At 34.7% G+C, this 27,748-nt stretch overlaps 1 protein-coding gene and 1 long non-coding RNA gene across 3 annotated transcripts; one reads left to right on the top strand and one right to left on the bottom strand.

Annotated features, from left to right (window-relative positions):
• Positions 1-382: 382 nt before the first annotated feature.
• Positions 383-9,907, bottom strand: LOC138337202 (uncharacterized). 2 transcript variants are annotated; one of them, XR_011210678.1, is made up of 3 exons: positions 9,775-9,907; positions 8,523-8,997; positions 383-1,032 (listed from the first exon to the last, which is right to left on the bottom strand). It is a non-coding gene; the product is annotated as an uncharacterized lncRNA (long non-coding RNA). The 2 variants fall into 2 exon arrangements; XR_011210679.1 differs by having other exon boundaries at positions 8,523-8,994.
• An 11,774-nt stretch (positions 9,908-21,681) lies between these two features.
• LOC101267036 (pentatricopeptide repeat-containing protein At5g21222) lies at positions 21,682-26,033 on the top strand. Its single transcript, XM_004243105.5, has 4 exons — positions 21,682-22,137; positions 22,294-22,435; positions 22,851-23,720; positions 24,963-26,033. Exons 2-4 carry the CDS (start codon positions 22,433-22,435, stop codon positions 25,818-25,820), a joined length of 1,731 nt encoding a protein of 576 aa, XP_004243153.1. The 5' UTR covers positions 21,682-22,137; positions 22,294-22,432; the 3' UTR covers positions 25,821-26,033.
• Positions 26,034-27,748: the final 1,715 nt, after the last annotated feature.

Below are 27,748 nucleotides of genomic sequence, written 5' to 3'. Positions count from 1 at the left end.
GAATGTTGGATTTTAATCAATTAATCAAAGTAACTAGGGTTACGTGTTCCCCACAGGTTCATAACTTGATAATTCTAACTATAACAGTTCTTTCCTAGTTCTTGCATGCAAAGCGATAAGTTATGTATTTCTAAATCCTTGGTCCGGCATCTAGAAAATCTCACTCCGCACCTTGGTTCGGCTATGTGTGTTGCTATCCTAACCCTTATCTTTACCTCATATTAAGCATTGTATTTGATATTTGACTAAGTTATTATCTCGTACCAATCAATACTAGCCTATTAGATAGTATACACTAAATCTAGTTAGTTACTCCTAGTAATAATCACAATATTCAAATATATTAAATAAGAATTCATGTACTTACTTCAATGAGAAAGAGTAAAATCCAAAAGTTTGCTTGATTAATCACCAATAATCACTTGCAAGAATCTTAAAGTAATCAACAATCTCACAAAAAGTGTAATGATTCTCAAAAGTCTAACAATACAGTGTCTACTAATATGATGTCTAACAATACGGAGTATAACCTCAAAAACGAGGTTTTTCGAACTATTTATAGAAAATAAAAACCTAACTAAACAAGGACTCTATTTGCTGGAAATCTGCCAAAACGCGGCTGGGTCGACAGAACTCACGACGGATCGTCATGGTCACGATGGACCGTCATGGACTCTGTCGTCCCATACTTATGCAATTTCTTTTGCTTCTCTCTTCATTACCCTCGACGGCAGGTATGACGGACCGTCATAGGCACAACGGTCTATCGAGGGTCTTCGTTTCAACACACTTGAACTCTTGGAATATGGGTACTGGGACTACTTCTCTGAACTTCATGACGAACCTGCAGGACGGACCGTCATGAACTCCGTAGCCCCGCACTTGGTCAGACTTCCCCATCTTCTTTCAGCAGCTGCACTACGCTGCCACCTACAGACCGTCACAAGCACGACGGACCGTCATAAGCTCTGTAGGTCGTCTATTCTGCATTTCTTCACTCAAAATCTCCGCATTCATCTTTGGACAGATTTCCTGCAAAATAATAGAAACTTATATAAAAATTAGCACAAAAAAGCTTTTGGACATACTAAACTTAAGGAAAAAGTATTAATAATACTGTGAACCCACGGTATATCAAACATTGATTGCATAAAAAAACACAACTATATATGAGAAGAAGTTAACAATTCTGATGTCCCACCAAACAAGCACAACATAAAACTTCCTTGAAGTCGATATATGTTTATAGAGATAAACAACAAATACATAAAGCAAACAACAAAGTAATATGGTACAAAGTTAATGAAATTCCGCTATCAAATCGAATGAGACTACGCAAGTTTATTTCCAATATAATTATATTTCTTCGTTCTTCCAAGTCGCATTCAAGCTCTCTTTTCCAAATGTTCAAATACATAAGTCAATAATCTGAACTGTGAAGAATAGGACTACTACATACTCCAACGAAAATCTTCTATGTTACCAGTCATTAGATTTCACAACTTTCTAACTTTCTTAAGTTTCAACTTTTAAGCACTTACATCAGAAGTGTTGTTCATCTTGTATTCTAAACATACTTAGAACAAAACTTTGAACATCTTTGTAAGAAAACAAAGTTTAAGAACATTTCACAACTAGAAAATTAAAACTAGTAGCGAAACTAGAATCAGTATCAGATTTTAAAAAAATATACGAAATATTTTTCTTAAAGAAGAATTGTTGTTAATATGTTTCTATAAAATCTTACTGATTCCAACAAACTTTGTAGAAATACGAAGTTACCAAGTTTAATGAACCAGTGAAGAACAAAAGAATCGAAGAACTGAAATTAATTCACAAATCTAAAGTTTGTAAAACACGTACCAGAATCTGAAAATTTTTTAATAGGAAAAAGATCAAGTCCACTGAATTCACAGTGTCCCCTTAAGGAAATTATTCCCCTCTAGTATCCGATGTTTGTTTTGGAATATGACCTCCTAAGGAAAAATGATTTCAATCACCAGAGTATAGATACCAAAAACTCCGGTGTCAGCGAACCACTCAACGGCAGTAATGTACACTTAGAATACTAGATTAAGTAGTTGAAGAAGAAGTCCATAAATTCTATTTAAAATGAGAGGAAATCCCTCAATTTATAAAAAACAAAGGATAGTGTGAAAAGGTTCTTATTGTGCCTTACCGGAAAGGTCACAAACCTTTGGAAAAGTCACAATCTTTCAGAAAGGTCGTCACCTTTCATAAAAGTCACAACTTTCCATAAAAGTCACAACTTTTCATAAAAGTCACAACTTTTCATAAAAGTCACAACTTTTCATAAAAATCGCAACACTTCATAAAAGTCACAACTCTTCATAAAAGTCGCAACTCTTCATTTTCCATTCGCACCTTTTTAAAATCCGACAATCCCCCGCATGAATGGGGAATGACTCAAAGACAAACAAACGGACAAGTATGTGTACTTTACAAGCAATAATTAATTGCATCTGAATAAGTAGATTTCCCCTTGGACTTTTGGTAGTGAAAATATGTCGGATATACTCGGCAAATCGGTAGATGCGATATTCTTTGACCCGTCAAACATTGGTGTATACCTAGACAACCATATGTCATACAATTAACCCTTTACCATTTATGGTTCTTACGGTTGTGTTCGTTTTAGCCATGAACAACTCCTGGTTTCATGAGTGTATAGAGAGATGGGCTTTTGACAATCATCTTCTTTGAAGCGGCTTACATTTCACACTCACATAGGTGATTTCTAACTGTTTTATCGCGTAGATACACTATTTGGTCAACTCTGCCAAACTTAGCAAATCATTAAAAACATTAAGCTTTATTAACTCATTAACAAGCCTTAATGTTGTATCCTTGTCCCTGAGCATTGTCTTCATCATGAGAATGGATTGAGTTTATTGACAATCCCGAACCGTCATTCACAACTTTGTTTTTCTCCTTGAATCTAGCTCCTTGGATCTCCAGTCTGCTAGATAGAGTTACCGCCTTGATGACTTGTCCTAAGTCGTAAATTCATTTCCTTAGATGATATTTAAACTATCTCTAGTTAGGCCTTTTTGTAAGTGGATCTGACACATTATCCTTTGACTTTACATAGTCAATTCTGATAATTCTACTAGAGAGTAGTTTTCTAACAGTATCATGTCTATGTCGTATATGACGAGACTTTCTGTTATACGTCATGCTCCATGCCCTACCTATTTCATCTTGACTGTGAAAGTGTATGCATACTAATGCCAATGGTTTGGGCCAAAATAGAATATCTATTAAGAAATTCCGGAGTCTTTTAACTTATTCACCGACTTTTTCTTGAGTACCTAGCTCAAAGATCATTGTAGAGCTAGCGATACATGTCTCTTTTAAAATATTTCTAAGAGACTGCTCCTCTACCAATAGTAAATACATATCCACTCGTGAATTTTACTTCATTCTTCCAATGATTCAATTTGCATCACAATATCTTTCAATATTGTTGGTTATTGTTATAATGCAAGACATAGTTTTAAGTATTATTTTAAATACTCCAAAACTCTATTTATTGGAATCTAATGAATTTATTTGGAATCACTTGTGAACTGGCTCAGTTTAAAATAGCAAATGCTATATCTGATCGCACACACTATATGATATAAATCATGCTTCCCAAAACTCTAGAACAATCCAATTGTGAGCCACTTTTGTTTTCACTCTTTTGAAATGCAAAGCTCACATTTATTGGACACTTGACAATATTGATATTCAAATATTTGAACTAGTTAAGTACCTTTTCAATGCAATGAGACCGTGAAAATGCTAAACATTATGAAGTTCTACGAATTCTTATATCTAAGATCGCATTAGCAACTCCAATAATTTTCATTCCACTTGCTTTATAGCATACGTTTAGTAGCATTTATGTCATTAGTGTCTCTATTGATGATCAACATATCACAAATATACAAACAAACAATGACCTTATGATTTTAATGTGAATACATTTATCACTTCCATCATTCTTCAATCCATTTGCCGACATGATTTGATTGAGTCATTGGTTTGGTGCTTCCATAATGTGACTTAACAAGTTCACATACTTTCTTTTATTTACCAGGTACCACTAAACCCTCACGTCGTTTTATGTAAATTTCTACCTCCAATTCTACATTTAAGAAAGATATTTTCACATTCATTTGATGAATTTGGAGGTCATATACAACAGTAATAATTTTTGCATCCCAATGGATATAATTCTAATTACTAACGAGTATATATATCGACAAGATCAAAATCTTATTTTTTTTCTAAAGCCTTTGACACAAAGTCTTGCTTTATATTTTTTAACAGTTCCATCAACTGTTATTTTTCCTTCTAAAGATTTATTTTGAACCCAAAGGTTTATTTTCTTGAAGAAGATCAATTAACTTTCAATATTGTTTATTGACACCATCTTTTCAAAGGATGAGTCTACAGAAGACACAGAAAATGTTACAAAATCATATTCGAAGAAAGTAAATGTCCTTTAACATTTTACTAAGCCTCTGAATCTATTTATTAAGTACATTATCATTTTCATTTCCTAGGCCTTTTAGACCCTTCTCTAGACTACTCAAGTCTAATTTTACAGTCCACAGTCATAGGTCCTATTTTAATTCTTTCAGGAACAGGATCTTGGACTTTGACTAGATACCCACACACTTTGAAATATTTCAAGTTGGATTTCCTTTCTTTCCATTTCTCATATGGAAAAGATTGTATTCTGATCAAACAAAATTGCTTTCTTTCTAAAAGAACAAAACTTTTTGTTGATCCCTTTTGCAGTAAGGATAGTTCCTACACACAAGTTTTCTGTAAACCCTAAATTATAAATAATGCATTCATCATTTCTTTCAACGTTCGGTTTTTCATTAGATTGAGGTGAATATGGCAGTAGTTTGATATTCACTTTTCAAACATATTTCTGCACAATGAAATTTATACTCTCCATTCTAATCACTTCTTATATATTTTTTTCACACTGATTTTCAACTTCGATATTACATTGTCTAGACATTTCTATTGATTCATACTTACCATTTAGCAAATAGACATAGTCATTTCTAATGCGATTCTCAATAAAAGTAACAAATATTTTTTCCCACCATGAGATGGTGTTAACTTCATATCATAAGTGTCAGTGTAAATCAATTCTAAGGGATTAGAATTCCTTTCAACAGATTTATAAGAATGCTCAACATACTTAGATTCCATAAAAACTTGACATTTTTATTTATTGCACTCAAAGCTAGGCAAAACTTCTAAATTGATCAGTTTTTCTTCAAAGGTTTTGTAATTGACATGCCCCAAGTGTTCATGTCGCAAACATTGACTCAAGAAAGTAAGAACAAATAAAAACATTGAGTTTGAAAACCTCTTCGCGAGGTAGCTTTTTCCTCACTAATATTTTGTTCCTATTTCTTACAATTTTGTGTGATACAAACATTGTTTAGATTGACAAATATCCTTTTCAGAAGGACATTTCCATAACTTTCAATGTGATTGTTATAGAACTACCTATGAACAAAGTTTCATCGGGTTCAATAAAGACAATATAGTCCAACTGTTATTTTTAGAAAAACATAACAAATGACTATTCACCAAATTCATGTCTATGCAAATACTTTTATTATAATAGACATATGTTTTCATGAAAAATTACAATATTTTAAGTGATTTTTTTCATAAAAGAATACAATTATTTATATATAATTTGGATGTTTCATACTAGTCACACTATAATATACTACAAGAATTTTGTGGGTATAACATAATACAAACTATCATTGAATTTCATATCTTTTGTTCCAAAGTTAAATTAGACACCAAGTCTAATCATAAGCAAATAACCCCCACATTGCAAATGTGATCTCAAAAATATTTTTCAAGTATTTGAAAATAGTTTTCCACATATTTTAATGTTGGAAACATTATTCTACGAAAGAATTATAGTGCTGCAATTCTTTTTGACAATGTTTACACAATGTCAAAGTTCATTCCATAGAGACACAAAATCACAAATTCTAAGTCACTGGTATTTTTTATCTATCATAAATGGACATGCCTTTTAGTATTTTCAATATTAACAATAAGGACAAAAAAAATTGTACAATTTATTTCTATGTTACATTGAAATTTATAGAAAATCAAAAGTACAACACTAACTTATTATGTGAAGTTTTCATATTCTTCAAACCAATTGCAGGATTCAATTTATCCAGAGTATAAAACCACAAAAGTTTTTAGTCTACATAAATTAGACACACAAAAATTTCTCATGGAGTACAAAACTACAAAAGTCTTTTTTTTCTCCAAACAGAATAACACATATTCTTTATCACATAGAAATGTTTTTCTTATCAAATAGTCTTCCAACTATAACAATTTGACATACTATTTTATTAAACAAAAATATGCATATCTCATTTTTGCAAACTAAAGAACTTTAAAAGCAACAATATCTGCGAAATAAAATTCATTCCACAACATATGATTTGCAAATCTTTTTCCAAAGATACACATAATAAAAAAAAATAATGAATCAAAGATGATTAATCTTAGAAACTATTTTCCTCCTTAGATAATTTAATAAGAAGGTTACCTGATAATCTTTAAACGGAATACCATAAAAAAAATTTTGTTACATTCTCACTTCGACTTTGCTAAAACAAAGCAACGAATTATGGAGAAGTAATGCATTCATCTTCTATTTCCATGATCAGATTCTCTCAATCAGTAGAATACAAAAATACTAACAGCAAATAATTTCCTTAAGATTGTTGTTCATCTTGTATTCCAAACATACTTAGAACAAAACTTTGAACATCTTTGTAAGAAAATAAAGTTTAAGAACATTTTCACAACTAGAAAATTAAAACTAGTAAAGAAACTAGAATCAGTATCAGATTTAAAATAATGTACGAAATATTTTTCTTAAAGAAGAATTGTTGTTAATATGTGTCTAAAAAATCTTACTGATTCCAACAAACTTTGCAGAAACACGAAGTTACCAAGTTTAATGAACCAGTGAAGAACAAAAGAATCGAAGAACTGAAATTAATTTACAAATCTAAAGTTTGTAAAACGCGTACCAAAATCTGAAAAAATTTTAATAGGAAAAAGATAAAGTCCACTGAATTAACAGTGCCCCCTTAAGGAAATTATTCCCCTCTAGTATCCGAGGTTTGATTTGGAATATGACCTCCCAGGGTAAAATGATTTCAATCACCAGAGTATAGATACCAAAAACTCCGGTGTCAGCGAACCACTCAACGGCAGTAAAGTACACTTAGAATACTAGATTTAGTAGTTGAAGAAGAAGACCATAAATTCTACTTAAAATGAGAGGAAATCCCTCAATTTATAGAAAACAAAGGATAGTGCGAGAAGGTTCTTATTGTGCTTACCGGAAAGGTCACAAACCTTGTGACCTTTGGAAAAGTCACAATCTTTCAGAAAGGTTGTCACCTTTCATAAAAGTCACAACTTTTCATAAAAGTCACAACTTTTCATAAAAGTCACAACTTTTCATAAAAGTCGCAACATTTTTATAAAAGTCACAACTCTTCATAAAAGTCGCAACTTTGTATTTTCCATTCACACCATTTTAAAATCCAACAATAAGTAGGAATAGGCATAGATCCTTTCTTGCAGTATTGATTTCTGACACTTCAACTTCAAATTGAAAGCAAGCCTAACTGCCCTGCGGCAAAAGCCGTCTAAACAGAAAGTTTATTTGGTTTCGACCTGATAGATAGACCAAAAACTTTCCTATTCATTCAATCAAGTAGTCTGGAAAAAATTGAAAAAGAAAAGGGAAATAATGTCCAAAGAGAAAAGCAAAAAAATCTAACAACTTCTTTATCGTACTGAGGAGATAAATATTATGTGGACTACTCTAATAACAATTGAATGTAAGCAAGTTTTAGTTTAAAGAACACATGCATTTGAAATGGTCGCAGGGCTGTTTTAGAAATCAATATTGTAGTTCATTAAAGTAGAATTTGAAATTTACATTCCTCACGTGCATTGTCAAATCTCCACCATCATCACATATTTTTGCAGAAAACTTTTCCTACAAAAATATACTGATCATAAAATTTTGAGCAATGGTTTCAAGCTAAATACATTTTTAGAAATAAATTACTAAATGGAGGATTTTATAAACTACAACATTGAAAAGATGAATTAAAAAAGAGAGTAGAATTAACCAAAAAAATTCCTTTTATGCTTCCAGCTCCGCCTATTTTCATGTCCTTAGAGGGAAGGAATGATCGAACCAAAAGGAGAAATAGAAAAACATATAAGTATTACCCTGGTTAAGCTCTTCCCCTTCAAAGTATATTATCCCCATTGCACATGTTAAGTACAGTACTACAAGCTTTGAGAAGCCCTATCCAATTATTACACTTATACTATCATTAGTTTATTATAAGAACAAATAGTGCATCTAGTGTAATCACTCTCTAACTTATGCATAGTTAAAATTGGTGTACCTTAAAAAGTAAATCGCTTACTACTGAATGGAGATGCTTGGCGTCGAAAACATTGAGAACATGACCACCAGTATATCTTTTTCGTGAGATAAACCTTGCACCATACGTCCATACCAGATAGCCAAAGCATAGGTAGAGTACATAATAGCAAAAGGAAATAAGCTTAGTCTTTTGAAATGTTTAAAAGAATTTTTGTTGAACTTACAAAGTAAAGATGGATAGTACGGAACAACCCACGAGTTATTAAGAAACTGTCCTCTAATTTTCACACTTCTTCCTGTATTTCATCTTTATAAATTGGGTACGAATTTTCTCCTTTAGTTGTTTGTTCTACAAACTCTTTAGGATACTTATGTTTACAATATCTTTTTTTATCAAACAAGAATTTGTTGGATTCAAATTACCACAAGAACCATGCATCACGTGTTGCGTAACAAGTGAATATAAATAGGGAAGTCATTTCCATGACTACCTGCTACGATATAAGAATGAAAAATTCGTTTAGCATCTTGTCACTTAATGGTAGTGAATGAAAGTCTTAAAGAGATAATGATAGAGCAACTTTCAAACAAATAAAATTTAAACATAGTTTAGTAGTAATTAAAGCAAAATAAAGATACAACACTCTTATGTGACTTTTATGATTGACACTATATTTATTCCAAAATGGAACAAGAAACATTAAGAATTGACTAATGAATCCAGGCCACCATTGTCAGAAAATAGATTATCATCACCACGGAAAACATTAGTTTAAAAAATAAATAAGGTGTCAGACACTTGCAAAATTGTATTTGGCTAGAAATGTTAAAAGGAAATCTCTCCCAAGTAAATAGAATTAACTTTGAGGGATAAAGATAAGATATTTTACTTTGGCAAGAAGGAACAAAAGGTTTACAAAGTAGATGACAGTGCATTAGCTTCTAATTAGATAACATTTCAAGCAGATAATTACATTCAGAGAAAGGATTAGACGAAATAATAAGTAACGATATAATTTAGAAATTTCATATCATAAACTTTGAAAGCAAGTAGAGAATTGACAGAAAATTGAGATAAAAACATGTATGAATTGGATCACCCATTGAGAAAATGAAAGAAAGGAAAGTAAGTCTTCAAAAGTTTGGGGAAAAACAACAATCATGACAACGAAAGAGGTTAAATATGAAAAAGCACCTATGATTTCAGCTATTAAATTAAATTTTTGAAGAGAATCAAGCTATAGCTTGAACAAAAAATGAGATATACTAACCTCAAATTGCTACAATCATCGGTGGAAAGAAATAGTACTTCATTTGAGAGTAAAAATAAAGCAGTGTGGATGCTTCTGGAATAAAGTTTTAAGTGTTCTTTTTCTTTTTATTTTTGTAATAAAGTGATTTGGGGACGTTGAGTGACACGTGCAACAAGATAATAGATATATAAATAAGTTAAATGACGAATTTTCCCTTGGTTTAAGTAAGATATTTTATCATAGATATTAATCATTTACCCTTGTATGTTAAGTATAATTACAAATCTTCCATCGATCGTCCTCTTCTTCACTCTTCTATATATTAGTAACTAGATAATTGAAGACCCCTTCACGGGCCCAATATAACTAATTATCTTTTACTTAAATTCACATATTATTTTATTATAATTTCTAAAATCTTCTAGCATTTAAAAAAATTACAAAATATCCTATCAGATACATCTCTCTCCTGCATCAGATACATCACTATCTCCTCTTGAATACATACATATCCTCTCTCGAATACATCTTCATCCCCTCTTGAATACATCTCTATTATTTCTTGGATACATCTCTCTCCTCTCGGAGACATCCATATTCCCTCTCAAATATAGCTCTCTCTCTCGAATTCATCCGTGAGTTATGTGTCTACACGTTTCCTGAATAGTAATGATAAATCTAATTTTTTTATTCTAAGAAATCTTTTGTAATTTGAAAAAGATTAGAGATATGATGTAATTAACTCTTAAAACTATCAAAATTTATGTCATTTTAACTTTAATTTATGTGACGTATTTTTCTCTGTAATCAATTTGAAAAGAATGATGTATTAATATATTTAATAATATTTAACTTTAAAATATACATGTTATTCTTAGTAAAAAGATTTATAGTCATATAAACATATATGGTTTGTTTTAAACCACGACTTTTAAAAGTATTTAAAAAAAATTCAATTTTTAGTCAAATAAATATTACATAATCGAAATGGAGTGAGTAAAAACTTAAGTTAAGTTTTTTTAAAAAACTATTTTGTTATTTAACAAAATTTAAAATGAAAATGCTAAACCTTTTAATAATTTTTTTTAATCAATATTTAGTCGATGATAACCAAAATTTTACTATAAATAAGGTAATAAAGTAACTTAATCTGAAATACAGGTATTGATACTAATTGAGAAAATATTTATTTATAAAAAAAAGCATTCATGATCTAATATTTAATATGCTTCATACTGTTAGGACCCAAAACGGGTCATGAGTGGCACCCACACTTATCCTACTATGTGAGCGAACCAACAAATCGAAACCCCAACATTTCAACCATAATAAACATAATATCATGCGGAAGACTTAAACTCATTAATGAAAATCAAAACTTATTATTCCCAAAAACATGAAGTCATCATCACAAGAACATCTATCCTCAAATTACTAAATCTAAGAATGTCTAGGAAACTAAAACAAATACAAGAGATAGTCCATGTCCGAACTTCAAGGACATCAAGACATGAATGAGAGAGAATCCAGTCCGAGCTAGGAACAATAGCTCATCCTGAAATCTGACGCGGTGAAGACTGGCTAGAGTTGTTGTTGAGTTGAAGACGACGACACGTTTGCTGCACTCCACAAATAACAAAGAAAGAAACATACAAGTAGGGGTCAGTACAAAACACGAGTACTGAGTAGATATCATCGGCCAACTCAAAATAGAAAACAGTATATATCAGATAATATCATAAAATCAACTACAATACTCAACATGCGGCATTTACAATTACCATAACCCTTGGTCACAACACCAAGCACATCAATGAGGACTCACGCCTCCCCATCAAACTCATTTGGGAATTAGATTCATTAAATTGTGTATATTGACATCTTTCAAGATTCATTATCATTATCCCTCTCGTGTCGGTACGTGACACTCCAATCCTCATATACTATCCTTGTACCGGAACGTGGCACCCGATCCATAAACTATCATGGTGTCGGAACGTGACACTCCGATCCTCATATACTATCCTGGTGTCGGAACGTGACACTCCGATCGTCATATACTATCCTGGTGTCAGAACGTTGCACCCGATCCCCTAATCTCACTACATGTTCATCAAGCCTTCTTTTCTACCAAGGCATCATCATTAACAAAGTAGATTAGGGTTTTCAAGATTTAGGACTCAATAGCTTCATCATGCTTATTTTATCACAATTATATAATCACATTCATGCAAGCATACAATTAAGCATATAGAAGGGTTTACAATACTACCAATACATATCATTCGCTATTATAAGTTTACTACGAATAGCATAAAAACCATAACCTACCTCCACCGAAGATTCGTGATCAAGCAAGCAATTTCCCCAAACCTTTGTTATCCTCTTCGTTCCTCTCTCTCTTAATCGATTCTCCCTCTCTTGTTCTTTCTATTTTTCTTATTCAAACCCCCTTTTCTTTTACCCTAATTAGCATATAATTAAGTATTAAATATCATAAATCAACCCATTAATTAATTCAAGGTTATCTCCTTTAACCCTCAAGAAAATGGATTATTAATATTCACCCACTAAATTTATACTTATAGCAGGAATAGTCCAAAACGTCCCTTAAAATATTTAAAGAAATCCGACCCAGCCTGAGATTACGCAGCCTTTGACGGGCCGTCGTGCCTGCGACGGTCCGTCCTACTGAGTCGTCACAGAGTTCAGGGACTAGATTTTTACCAAGGGTCTGTGAAGGGCCGTCGTGCCTGCGACGGTCCGTCCTGCCACTTCATCGCGAAGTTCAGAGAGTCGATTTCAGTACCCAAATTTCAGAATTGTAAGTGTTTTGGAACGAGACCCCCTCGACGGTCCGTCGTGCCCATGACGGTTCGTCGTGGTATCCGTCGTCTCAGCCAGTTTTTCACAAAATAAAATCTGCTGCTCAAAACGACTAAACAGGTCGTTACAATAGATACCAATTTACCCATCGTTCGTCCCCGAACAATCACGAGAAGAAAAATAAGGGCAAAAAGGAGTACCTGAATCTGTGAACAGGTGTGGGTATCTTTCTTGCATATTAGCCTCTTTCTCCCAAGTGGATTCTTCATCCGGCCGATTCTTCCATTGAACTTTGATAGACGCAATTTCCCTTGACCTCAACTTGCGAACTTCTCTATCTAAAATAGCAACAGGCTTCTCTTCATAAGACAAATTCTCATCAAGCAGAACTGAATCCCAACGAATGATTTAGTTTTCATCCCCATGGTACCTTTTCAACATAGACACATGAAATGCCGGATTCACTCCAGACAGTCGTGGGGGCAAGGCTAATTCATTAGCTACTTCCCCACGCGCTTCCGAACTTCAAATGGACCAATATACCTTGGGCTTAGCTTAACTCTTTTTCCAAACCGCATCACCCCTTTCATGGGTGAAACCTTCAGCAAGACTTGCTCACCCTCCGTGAACTCCAAGTCTCTAACCTTTCGATCTGCATATTCCTTTTGCCTGCTTTGAGCCGCTAATAGATTTTCTTGAATAGATTTCACCTTCTTTAATGAATCCCTCAAAAGATCAGTACCCCAAGGTCTAAACTCAAATGCATCAAACCAACCAATGGAAGACCTATATCTCCTCCCATACAATGCTTCGAAAGGAGCCATATCAATACTTGAGTGATAGCTATTATTGTATGAAAACTCCGCTAAGGGTAAGAAGTTATCCCAATGACCACCAAAGTCTATCACACATGCGCGAAGCATATCCTCCAACACTTGAATCGTTTGCTCAGACTGACCATCGGTCTAAGGATGGAACGCAGTACTAAGGTCCAACCTAGTACCCAATTCCGCATGCAATGTTTTCCAAAACTTAGAAGTAAACTACGTACCTCTATCTGATATGATGGAAAGTGGAACTCCATGCAATCGAACAATTTCTGAGATGTAAATTTTGGCTAACTTCTATACATTATAAGTCACCTTGACCAGAATGAAATGAGTAGACTTAGTTAATCTGTCCACAATTACCCAAATAGAGTCAAACTTCCCTAATGTGTTTGGAAGACCAACCACGAAGTCCATTGCAATTCTCTCCCACTTCCATCCAAGAATGGGCATTCTCTGAAGTGTTCCTCCGGGCCTCTAGTGTTCATACTTTACTTGCTGACAATTTGGGCATTGAGCAACAAACTACACAATGTCGCGCTTCATCCTACTCCACCAAAAGTGTTGCTTTAGGTCACGGTACATCTTGGTTGCACCAGGATGTATAGAATATCCAGAACTATGAGCCTCTGTAAGAATAGTGTGGATCAAATCATCAACACGGGGCACACATACTCTTCCCTTAATTCTCAAAACACCTTCCTCATCCATTATTGCTTCTTTAGCCTCTCCTCGCAACACTATATCCCGAATTTGGCTTAGTTTCTCATCATCAAACTGTTTTCCCTTGATCTTGTCAAGAAAAGAAGATCTCGCCTCCACACTGGCCAAAAATCCTCCCTTCTCATTTACTTCTAACCTCATAAAGTCGTTAGCCAGAGTCTGAACCTCTCTAGCCAATGGGCGTCTAGAAACTTGTAAGTGGGCTAAACTTCCCATGCTCCCTGCTTTTCTACTTAAGGCGTCTTCCACAACATTACCCTTTCCTGGGTGATACAAGATGGTAACATCATAATCCTTCAGTAGTTCCATCCACCTCCTCTGTCTCAAATTCAAATCCTTCTGAGTAAAGACATACTGTACGCTACGATGATCCGTATAGACTTCACACTTGACCCCATATAGATAATGTCTCCATTGCTTTAATGCGAACACAACTGCGGCCAATTCCAAATCGTGGGTCGGATAGTTACGTTCATGCACTTGTAATTGCCTCGAAGCATAAGCAATTGCGTTCTTCTCTTGCATTAGCGCTGCACCCAAACCCGAATAGGATGCATCACAATAGACAATGAAATTCTTACCTTCCACTGGCAGGGTAAGGATTGGTGCAGTAGTCACAAGGTCTTGAGCTTCTGAAAGCTTTCTTCACATTCATCCGACCATACAAATGGAACATTCTGCTTAGTCAAGTTCGTTAATTGGGAAGCAATGGAAGAGAATCCCTTGACAAATCGACGGTAATAGCTAGCTAAACCAACAAAGCTCTTTATTTCTGACACATTAGGTCTTACCCAATTCTTCACTGTCTCAATCTTAGAAGGATCCACCATCACCCCATCCTTAGAAACTACTTGCCCCAAGAAGGACACTGCATCTAGCCAAAACTCACACTTGGAGAATTTGGCATAAAGCTTTTTCTCCCTCAACATTTCCAATACAATTCTCAAGTGCTCCTCATGTTCCTTCTTGCTCTTTGAGTATACCAATATATCATCAATAAATACGATCACAAAGAGATCCAGATATGGCTTAAAAATCTCATTCATCAAGCTCATGAAAGCAGCAAGGGCATTCGTAAGCCCAAAAGAAATTACTAAGAACTCATAATGCCCATACCTAGTCCGAAGAGCAGTCTTGGGCACATCTGCTGCCCGTATTTACAATTGATGATAACCAGATCTCAAGTCGATTTTTGAGAAGGTACAAGCACCTTGTAACTGAACGAACAAATCATCAATGCGAGGAAGAGGATACTTGTTCTTAACCGTTACCTTATTTAGTTGTCTGTAATCTATGCACATTGTAAAACTTCCATCCTTCTTCTTCACAAACAAAACTGGAGCACCCCAAGGGGATGCACTTGGTCTAATGAAGCCTTTGCTCAACAACTCTTGCAGTTGGGCCTTTAGCTCTCTTAACTCCGCGGGAGACATTCTATAAGGGGGTATAGAAATGGGGCGAGTACCCGGTTCAAGATCAATGCAGAAGTCAATATCCCTATCAGGTGGCATACCAGGAAGATCTGCAGGGAACACATCCAGAAACTCACGGACTACCAAAACCGACTCAATTGAAGGTACTTGGGTAGTGTCATCCCTGAGGTGTGCCAAGAAAGCTAAACACCCTTTACTAACCATTCTCTTAGCCCGAATAAAGGAGATTATACGAACCGGATTGAAAGTGAAGTCACCCTCCCACACTAACGGATCTATCCCAGGCTTAGCTAACGTCACAGTTTTAGCATTACAATCCAAGATTGCAAAAATTGGGGAAAGCCAAGTCATACCCAGAATTACATCAAAGTCAACTGTTTCTAAGATAACCAAGTCTAAATAAGTATTGCTCCCCACAAAAGTCATAAGACAAGACCTATACACCTTTTCAACTATCACAGACTCACCCACCGGAGTAGAAACACGAATAGGCATGTCAAGCAATTCACAACGTAAATTAAGACCATTAGAAAATGAGGAAGATACATAAGAAAATGTGGATCCAGGATCAAACAATACAGAAGCCATGCAATCACAAACCAAAAGATTACCTGTGATAACAGCATCAGATGTCTCCGCTTCAGACCGCCCAGGGAAGGCGTAACAATGGGCCCTATCACCTGTTTGCCCGTTGCCCCTACCATGCTGCACCGCAGTAGTTCCAGTTTGCCCGCCACCCCGGTTGGTTTGGTGACCACCATTACCTTGGCCACCACGTTCTCCAGGATAGCGGCCTCTTCCATGACCACCTCTACCTCTAACTATTGGAGGTCTATAACTCTGTTTTGGACAATACCTCTTAATGTGTCCAGTCTCCCCACATCCATAACACTCGTTGGATTCAAGCATCGTCCTCTGTGAGAAAGACGAAGTCTGGGGATAACCACCAAACTCAGAGAAATGTTGGCCGGTCTGCGGTGGACCCCCAACTACAGTCTCTAGTGAAAACAGAATAGGTCGGGCTGGGTAACCTCCTGAACCCTGCCCTCTGGAGTAAGAACCATTAAACTCACCTCCCTTACGAAACCTTTTTGATGTCGATGCCATGGTGAAGTCATCTGGCTTCACTCCCTCTACCTCTATCATGAAGTCTACCACTTCTTCAAAGGATTTCGCTGTAGCCGCTACCTGTAAGGCTGAAATTCGCAACTCTGATCTCAACCCCTTCACAAAACGGCGAATCCGGTCTTGTGGACTGAAACATAGCTGGGTGGCATACCTGGACAATGCACGAAACTTAGCCTCGTACGCAGTAACCGACATCCTACCCTGCTCTAGGCTTAGAAACTCATCTCTACTCCTATCCCTCAAAGTACGGGGTATATACTTCTCCATAAACAAGCTAGAGAATGATGCCCAAGTCATAGGTGGTGCCTCTGTTGGTTGACACTCTACATGTGACCGCCACCACATTTTGGCGTTCCCTTGAAACTTATAAGTCACAATCTCAACACCAAACCGTTCTACTATACCCATCTTGTGTAGTAGCTCATGACAGTCAACCAGAAAATCATAGGCATCCTCAGATTCAGCACCCTTGAAGACTGGAGGTTTCTTTTTCAAGAACTTACTGAAAATTTCATGCTGATCATTTGTCATTATAGGCCCTGTAGTCAGACGAGGAAACGTGCCTATTTTCAATGAGGCATCCATGCGGGGAGCCACAGTAGCCGCATGTTGTACCTCCGGAACCTGAGGTGCTTGTGCAGAAAACACTGGAGGTGTCTGGCCCTGATCAGATAACCCGCTAAGATAAGCAAGAACCTGATTGATCATCTCTGGGTAGGTTAGGGTGGCAATCCCTCATTCTGTACTTGTTCATTCTCCCCTTCCTCACCCTCTCTTACCACTTCCTCGATCGGTGGAGGAGTCAGCGCCCTAGTATCAGATGGGTTAGGTGCTTGTCCTCTTCCTCTAGAGGACGTCCTCCCACGATTTCTTCCACGGCCTCTTGCCACTACTCCTCTTCGAGCTACAGCCCCAGTGGCTGGCTCAGACGCTTCTTGTCTTGCCGGTGTTGGTGTTGGCGCAGTCGTTGCTCTAGTTCTAACCATCTGCGAAATAGAGTGAAGATGGTCAGATACCAATTTGTATCACCTAGATACCGATTGGACCCAAGTAATAGCACGAAAGAAAGAAAGAGAGAATAGAATTTTCCTAAAGTCTTATAGCCTCTCAAAGAAAATTAAAGGCGTCCCCCTACCGTTCCTTAAGATTCTACTAGACTCGTTCTTGTGTGATGAGACCAACGAACCTAATGCTCTGATACCAAGTTTGTCACGACCCAAAACGGGTCGTGACTGACATCCACACTTATCCTACTATGTGAGCGAACCAACCAATCTAAACCCCAACATTTCAACCATAATTAACATAATATAATGCGGAAGACTTAAACTCATTAATGAAAATCAAAACTTATTATTCCCAAAATCTGGAAGTCATCATCACAAGAACATCTATCCTCAAATTACTAAATCTAAGAATGTCTAGGAAACTAAAACAAATACAAGAGATAGTCCATGTCCGAACTTCAAGGACATCAAGACATGAATGAGAGAGAATCCAGTCCGAGCTAGGAACAATAGCTCACCCTGAAATCTGACGCGGTGAAGACTGGCTAGAGTTGCTGTTGAGTTGAAGACGACGGCACATTTGCTGCACTCCACAAATAACAAAGAAAGAAACATACAAGTAGGGGTCAGTACAAAACACGAGTACTGAGTAGATATCATCGGCCAACTCAAAATAGAAAACAGTATATATCAGATAATATCATAAAATCAACTACAATACTCAACATGCGGCATTTACAATTACCATAACCCTTGGTCACAACACCAAGCACATCAATGAGGACTCACGCCTCCCCATCATACTCATTTGGGAATTAGGTTCATTAAATTGAGTATATTAACATCTTTCATGATTCATTATCATTATCCCTCTCGTGTCGGTACGTGACACTCCGATCCTCATATACTATTCTGGTTCCGGAACGTGGCACCCGATCCATAAACTATCCTGGTGTCGGAACGTGACACTCCGATCCTCATATACTATCCTGGTGTCGGAACGTGACACTCTGATCCTCATATACTATCCTGGTGTCGGAACGTGGCACCCGGTCCCCTAATCTCACTACATGTTCATCAAGCCTTCTTTTCTACCAAGGCATCATCATTAACAAAGTAGATTAGGGTTTTCAAGATTTAGGATTCAATAGCTTCATCATGCTTATTTTATCACAATTATATAATCACATTCATGCAAGCATACAATTAAGCATATAGAAGGGTTTACAACACTACCCAATACATATCATTCGCTATTATGTGTTTACTACGAATAGCATAAAAACCATAACCTACCTCCACCGAAGATTCGTGATCAAGCAAGCAATTTCCCCAAAGCTTTGTTATCCTCTTTGTTCCTCTCTCTCTTGATCGATTCTCCCTCTCTTGTTCTTTCTATTTTTCTTATTCAAACCCCTTTTTCTTTTACCCTAATTAGCATATAATTATGTATAAAAGATGATGAATCAACACATTAATTAATTCAAGGTTATCTCCTTTAACCCTCAAGAAATTGGATTATTAATATTCCCCCACTAAATTTATACTTATAGCAGGAATAGTCCAAAACGTCCCTTAAAACATTTAAATAAATCCGACCCAGCCTGGGATTACGCAGCCTGTGGCGGGCAGTCGTGCCTGCGATGGTCCGTCCTGCTGAGTCGTCACAGAGTTCAGAGACTAGATTTTTACCAAGGGTCTGTAACAGGCCGTCGTTCCTGCGACGGTCCGTCCTGCCACTTAGTCGCGAAGTTCAGAGAGCCGATTTCAGTACCCAAATTTCAGAATTCTAAGTGTTTTGGAACGAGACCCCCTCGACGGTCCGTCTTGCCCATGACGGTCCGTCGTGGTATCCGTCGTCTCAGCCATTTTTTTCAAAAATAAAATCTGCTGCTCAAAACGACTAAACAGGTCGTTACACATACTCTCGACGAATGACACTAATTTATCATGATTCAAGATTGTAAGAAGTAGAAATCAGGACTAACAAGTGCAACTCACTATTATATGAAGGTCAATGCGTAGTTTATCTATTGTGGAAGATTCCTATGTGTATGATATATTTATTTTTATGACAAATAAAATTTTGATCCCTTATATTTATACTATTTCAAAATTTATACCGTTAATTGGTTATGCATTTTCTTAAACTACAATTATGCGGTCATTATTTATCAATTCTATATTCTTCTATTTTTTTTATCTCTTTAGAATTGTGTTATTTTATTTTCTTATTAAGTCACAATTTTTAAAGATAAAAGAAATATTATTGTGGAGATAAAATAAGTTAAATAATACTCTATGAATATTTATATTTAAAAAGCAATATATATAATTAAAACGAAACTTACAGACTTGGAAGATTGTAGAATTATACTGAATTTGTTGTAGTAGTAATAAACATAGATCAAACGATTTGAATTGTCAAGAGTATAAAAGTAAAAATATTTTTCACATTATTATTATAGTCAAAGAAATACAAATTAATTCTTAAAAATAAATTAAATGAGTCATTGGTTGTTCTCATCACTGCTCTTCTATATAATTGAAAAATATCATAAAATTGCTATTGGTTATCCTCATCATGATTCTTCTATATAATAGAATAATATTAGAAATTAGGTGCGAGCGGCAGCGCGGGTCCAACATATGTTACTTTTTGTTTTAAATTTATGTACAAATGAAATTTGAAGAATCAACTATTTTTTTTATGTTTTTTCTAAAAGTATTTAATGTTATTAATTTGTTGTGATTTGAAGTATTTTTTGCATCATTTTTAAATATATAATTTATTTTCAGCTTACATGAATAATCATAACAATTTTCAATAGTTAATTTATTGTGAATTTTAAAACTTTTGATATCATCTTTAAGTAATAGTTGTTACTTCTTCTATTCCAGTGTAGATGATACGTATGAAATAAGGAAATCAATTTATATGATTTGAAAATATTTTCGCTTGTTAATTACGTGATCTGTAATTTTTTAAAAACTTTTAATCATATATGATATTTTATTTATTTAAATTCATGTGACACTAATAGAATTCAAAAGTTAACTATATATTTTTAGAAAAAAAATTGTGCCTCTAATATATTTATTCTCTTATATATGGAGTAATTAGATTCAACAATGTAATTGCCAAAAATTAAACAAAGTGAGAAAATTAAAGAGTAATAAGCTGTGAGAAATAAAAAAAAAAAAGAATTACAGTTGAAGAATAAAAAGAAGGGTTGAAAGAAACGGAACAGGGATAAACAAGGGCCCACATTTGTGCTGAAGTAAAGAAAAATAAAAAATAAAGGTCATGTAGCAGCCGTTTTTGGTTTAGTAGTTTAAATAAAAAGGGTTGAGGGACTTCTGGTCGGCAAGCTGCACGGCCCTAAACTCCTCTCCCTAGCCTCTTATATATATATATATATATATATATACTCTCCCTTTGTCCAAATTATATGAGTTCGTTTTACTTAACATGAAATTTAAAAAAAATAAAATTAAAATTTATCGTCTAAAATAAATTATCGATATTTGTATAACAAAAAAAATTATTTTTTTAATCGTCAAATAAACATTTTAAAGTTGAATAGGTATTAAATACTAAAATTTGTCAATTATATTGGAAGAGACTTCATTTAGTAAAATGTATTAGCAAAAATAGTGTATACAATAATTATATATATTAGTGTTTCCTTGTTGGATGCATTTTTTATGCTATATTTAACTAATGGTTGAATCAGTTATACACTCTATATTGTATATTGAAGAGTGCATGCATTATTATGATTAAAGATCCAATTCTCGATCAAAAATATTTTTATATTTTTTTAATCATAATATAAAAAATAAATATTATCGTAAATAAATATTTTTATATAATTCATATTATTTTATAATATACCAAATAAAATACTACACAAAAAATAACTTATACGTGACTGATACAAATATAATTGATACATACATTACTAATAACTCTATTAGGCATTATTTTTATGTACTTCACTAAACGAGTGAAAGAAAGGTGATGCATCTATAGATTCCAGAGTGAATGGAAGAGGTTAAAGAGTAGGCGCGTGCGGAGAAGAAGTGAAACGCGGAGGAGTTTTATTGGCAAAGAAAAGACGTGGCAAAATAGAGAGCCACAAATATTAGAGTTTGAATGAATAGGATAGGAGGAGAAATAAATTTGGGGATAAGATGGCACCAACAAATGGCACTACCCAACAAATAGATTCTAATTTTCTTCTCTACCACTTGTACTTAATTCATCTACTTTCTTTGGCTGAAAGATTTCCGATGCCCTGCCTCTAATATGAATACTGTTGTGTGCTAAAGAATTTAATCAATTTGTTTCACTCCCAGCTTCATCTATATGCATTTCAAGTTCACACTACAATCTTTGCCTGACTGTCCAAATTCTTAATGTAATTATGAAAAGTAAGACTCTAGTTACATTGCAAAATCACTATATAGTGCAAACATGAGTTGCCCTTGATTTTGTCCCAACTTAAACTTTTGACTACTCAACAAGCAGAGTTTTTTCACTCTTGTTTATTTTATTCTTCTAAAATATAATCTTCCATCATTTTGCAGGGAAAATGTCCTTGTGTGAGATAGATAGAGGTAATTAATATTGCTATTATCGTAACTTAAGAATTGGATAACCAGAGTATGGGAGAATTTTTGAGAAAAAGAAGAATGGAATGAGCTCCAAGATTCTGCATCTTCCACCATGGTACATGTACAACTTACTCACTCTTATTCTTGTATTAGTTCTCGAATATGTGCACCGCAAGTGTATCTCATGTTATTTGATACAAAATATTTTCAAATGATGGTACAAATAATTTTAGAATAACTGATGCATCACACAAAATTTAATAGGTAAAAATATAGCTTCTGCTTAAAATTCAAGAATTACTTTATTACAATCCTAAGGCTAAGGTTGACAAAATCAATATAATGAGAAGAATTTATGATTGTAAGGATAATCCATTTTAATTAGTTGGGATACCCCATATGACTATTTACCGTTAAAAAAAAAAGGAACATTTCCTACTTTAATCTATCATTGCCAAATATGTAACACCACGTTTCCATACGAAATGAAAGAAATTTAACAAATTAATATATCAATTAAACTTGTGCAGGAATCTCATCTTATTTCATCTCGCTGCACCACCTGCTGGGGAAGTATGAGAAGTAGTTGCCAAATTGTTCGTTCAAGAACAAAAATGATGAATATTTTGATTGAGAGGAAAAAACCACAAGAGGTCCACTCAATTTTTCAGGGTCTTACAGAAGAAGGACATCGGCCAACTCTTGTCACATATACAACTCTTTTGGCTGCATTCACTCTCCAAAAACGTTTCAAGTCAATACCATTGATTCTTTCCAAATTGGAGCAAGATGGACTAAAACCTGACTCCATATTCTTCAATGCTATCATAAATGCTTTTTCTGAATCTGGAAATCTTAAGGAGGCAATGAAAGTTTTCCACAAAATGAGAGTGAAAAAATGTAAGCCAACAACCAGCACTTTTAATACATTAATTAAAGGGTTTGGAATTATTGGTAAGCCTGAAGAATCTATGAAACTTCTCGAAATTATGTCTCTTGAAGAGAACGTGAAACCTAATGACAGAACATATAATATTCTGGTCCGGGCTTGGTGTAACAGGGGCAAAATTGCAGAAGCCTGGAATGTAGTTCACAGAATGTTTTCAGCTGGTGTAAAACCTGATGTTGTTACTTACAATACTATAGCAACGGCTTATGCTAGAAACAAGGAGCCTGCTAGAGCAGAGGCAATGATTTTTCAAATGCAAAATCACAAAGTGGCACCAAATCATCGAACATGTGGTATTATCGTGGATGGGTACTGTAAGGAGAGAAATATGACACAAGCATTGAGGTTTGTTTACAGGATGAACGATCTTGGTGTACTTCCTAATCTAGTAATATTCAACTCTCTCATCAAAGGCTTTCTCGATATTACTGATACTAGTGGTGTTGATGAGGTATGCATCCATATTGGTTTCATCAGCAATTTACTCGTCTCGTTTGTTAGCTGGATAGAGTTATGTACATATTAGTAACTTGGATATTTGTTATGCGACGCATCAGTTATGTAGGTATTACTTGTGCATAGTTTTGTTATGTAGAGCTTCCAATACACTAGAGACCTAATTCTCATTTCTTAACTCCAAAAAATGTTTAGTGAGTTAATTAATATTTACTATACCCATTAAAATAAACAACTGTCTAAATAATACATTAAACTGATAGCTTAAAACAATTAATAATTAGCAAATAACTAAAAAAATTTAAGTATTTTGTATTGAATATGTTAAGCAATTAATTATATAATTCGTTGTGAATTAATATACTTTTAAAGAAGTAAATTGATAGGGGTAAATATGTAATCTACTATTTTAATACATGTATAATTAATAGCCACATAACTTATTTCACTTTCTATCTCAAATAAATACATACATTCTCTCACAAGTTATGTAAGTATTAGTTATGTAGGGTTAAAAAAAAGGCCACCAAACAACATGTAAAAGTAATACATGAATTATTTTGATACACCATTTGAAAATCTACCAACCGAACATTGTATAAAATCAATACATGAATAACTTTTCTCCTATTTATGAATCAAATGTGGTATAACATTAATACATAAAAACCAAGTTATTCTTGTATTAGCTTTGGACTTATCTCTAGCTACCAAACGGCCCCTATGATATTGCTTCTGTCTTTTTCTCAATTATTTTCAACATGACTTCTTCTCTACTCTATTTATCTCATATCTATTTTGATATGCTTTACATGAGTTGAGAATCTATCAGGAACAACCTCTCTACCTTCACAATGTAGAGGTAAGGTTGCGTACACACCACCCTCCCTACAACCCACTTGTGGGATTCCACCAAGTATCTTGTTGTAATTTACAGATCATTAAGTTGTGTAACTTTAGGAACTTCTTACTAGGAAACAATTCTTTATTATTCTTTTCATGTACAAATTAGTAATGGAGATGTTTTGATTTTGCATGTATTGATATCAGTTTACAGTTGTAAATAGCAAACAAACACCCCTTGATAGTTGATACCATGTATAATTTTAAAAGGGTGGAAGTCTCTGTAGTGTTATTTAGTGTAACTTCAAGCCTTCTGGAGAAACAAAATGAGAAAAAGAGAGTGTTGCATCATTCTAAACATGACATGTTTCTTATTCATCGGTTAAATTTGCAGACACTTACATTGATGGAAGAGTTTGGGGTGAAACCAGATGTGGTAACATTTAGTACTATCATGAATGCATGGAGTTCAGCTGGAATTATGGATAAATGCAAAGAGATATTTGATGACATGATTAAGGCGAGTATAGAACCTGATAGCCACACATTCAGCATTCTAGCTAAAGGCTATGTGCGTGCGGGAGAACCTGAAAAAGCTGAAGCCCTGTTGAAAGTTATGGCTTCATCGGGTGTACATCCGAATGTCGTAATGTTCACAACAATCATCAGTGGATGGTGCAGTGCTGGACAAATGCAGTATGCTATAAGGGTATTTGAAAGGATGTGCAAAATGGATGTATCTCCTAACTTGAAAACATTTGAGACCCTCATATGGGGTTATGGAGAAGCAAAACAACCATGGAAGGCTGAAGAGTTCCTCCAAGTTATGGACGAGATGGGAGTAACTCCCACGAAGAATACTCTTCAACTTGTTTCAGATGCTTGGCGAGCAATTGGTTTCCTTAACGAGGCCAAGAAAATCTCAGGGGATGTGGAATATGATGATAGCACATTCTTGAATGCTCTGGAGGACAACAACTTTGAACGAGTAGTTTATGCTAAGGATTCTCTCTCAAGCCTTAAGCAAGTAAGCAACCAAAATGGGTCGAGCCCTGTCAATAAAAGAAGCCAAATAGTGCTGAGCAGATACTGTTGTTTGGGCGGAAGCATAAATGTGGCAACTAAATCAATAATGCTTCCCCATACTTGTCGATTCAACGTAAAATCTTTGATGATATTTGACAAGCAACGTCAAGTGAAGATCGGAATATATGGTTTTGTGAATTCATGTAGAATAATGGCCTTAAATTAACAAACTTCCAGTTCAGTCCATTAAGGAAAGCCTCTTGAAATCACAATGTATACCAAGACTGAAGTCCTTTTTGCATCGCAAAGGCCTGCAATTGTACAATTGGATGGTGTTTTTCTTGAACATATATGTAAACTGTCATCTTATTCAAGACTTATATATCATTATGAAATGTATATTCTTTAGGCTGAGGTGATATTCATGTCGGCTGTCCAATGTCTTGGGCTTCTAATACTAATAACAGAATTAGTTTCCTGCATCTTTGCAATGGATTTTAGAATGGAAAGGGAAGTAATTTCATCTTTGAGAAAGCCTACCCCTGAAATACTGATAATCTACTATTTCAGCTACTACAGACAACAACGACGCAGGTTTTACTTGTTTAATTTTATTTGTTATATTTGCTTACTAAATTTTCCTCATCTGATTTTTGTCATTATCTTCCAATCATTTTCAGCCTTATGTCCTAGTTGGATGGATGCTCATCTCGCACATTCAACCCGAAACTACCATTAATACTTTTATCAAACTAGCTACTACAATATGAATGATGAAGATGGAAGGAAAAGAGATTGATTGTCATTGGTTATTCAATCTAACTGTTTCATTACACTGCATATGTTCTTTATATTGAGTCATTACTTGATCAATACGAAAGCTCACTAATGCCCCCCACTCCCAACTAACTAAGCACTAGCCAACTTGTTGGGTATGTAGCAAGAATTGATGGGAAATAGAAGGAAGGAGAGGAATTTGAAAAGTTTAGAACTTGAAAGGTTGGGAACATGAAAAGTCCTCTAATGCTTTAATGAAAAAGGCAATAGTCCCTCATCGGTAATGTAAATGAAAATAGGAGAGTTTAAATAAATACACACTCCTATTAATTGTTAAAAGGGTTGGAAAGAGGGACCCCCCTCGCGCCGTCGTCGTCGTCGCTCGCTCGTTTCGGCTTTGGCAAATGATCGATCGAGAGATAACCGCCACTGTTTTGAAATGTTGCAACTTTCAGGAACAGTCAATACCATTTGAAAGTTTGCAACTTTTCATTAATGGTCGTGTCAATTCTTCTTGCATATACCTTTCAGAATATATTCTTCTTGCCTATAAATACCATTCAGTCTTCAGAATATTTCCCAACGGTCGTGTCAATTCTTCTTGCATATACCTTTCAGAATATATTCTTCTTGCCTATAAATACCATTCAGTCTTCAGAATATTTCCCAACGAATTTTCTGATCTTCATTCTTCTTAAAAAACACATATTTCTTCGTATACTTTCCAGCTGTGGATTGATTCGCTGACAGTAGAGTTTTTGGTATCTATACTCTACTGATTAAAATCATTTTACCCTGGGAGGTTATATTCCAAATCAAACCTCGAATACTAGAGGGGAATAATTTCCTTAATGGGACATTGTGAATTCAGTAGACTTGATTTTCTTCCTAAATTATCAAAAAGAGTATTCCAGATTCATGTAAGTTTTACAAATTCAATTATTTTTTACAAATAAAATTTCTGTTCATATTATTTACTGGTTCTAAAAATCTCAGTTACTTCGTGTTTCTGAATGATTTATTACAACCAGTAATTTCTGATTTTCATAACACAGATTGTCAACAATCTTAAGGAAATTATTTAAATCTGTGTTTCTGGTGGAGACAAAAATCTTTGTGATTTTATACTCCTTTAAGTCTGCAATTATAATTTATTGCTTACTTATATTGTATCAATTTTGTTTATCAGAAATGGAAAACACTGGTGTTACAGTGGCTGTTGCTGCACCAACCCGAATTCTTGTATCACAAGCAGAGAAATCAGGTAAATTCACAGGTGTGAATTTCAAAGGATGGAAGCAACGAGTATTTTTCTGGCTTACCACTCTTGGTTTGCAGAAATTTACAAGTGAAGATACTCCAATTCCTGCTGATGAT

The sequence above is a fragment of the Solanum lycopersicum genome, chromosome 7, assembly GCF_036512215.1.
Source record: "Solanum lycopersicum chromosome 7, SLM_r2.1".
NCBI classification, from domain to species: Eukaryota; Viridiplantae; Streptophyta; class Magnoliopsida; order Solanales; family Solanaceae; genus Solanum; species Solanum lycopersicum.
Note: the sequence above shows the minus strand (reverse complement) of the source record. Positions and strands in the feature narration are given on the sequence as shown.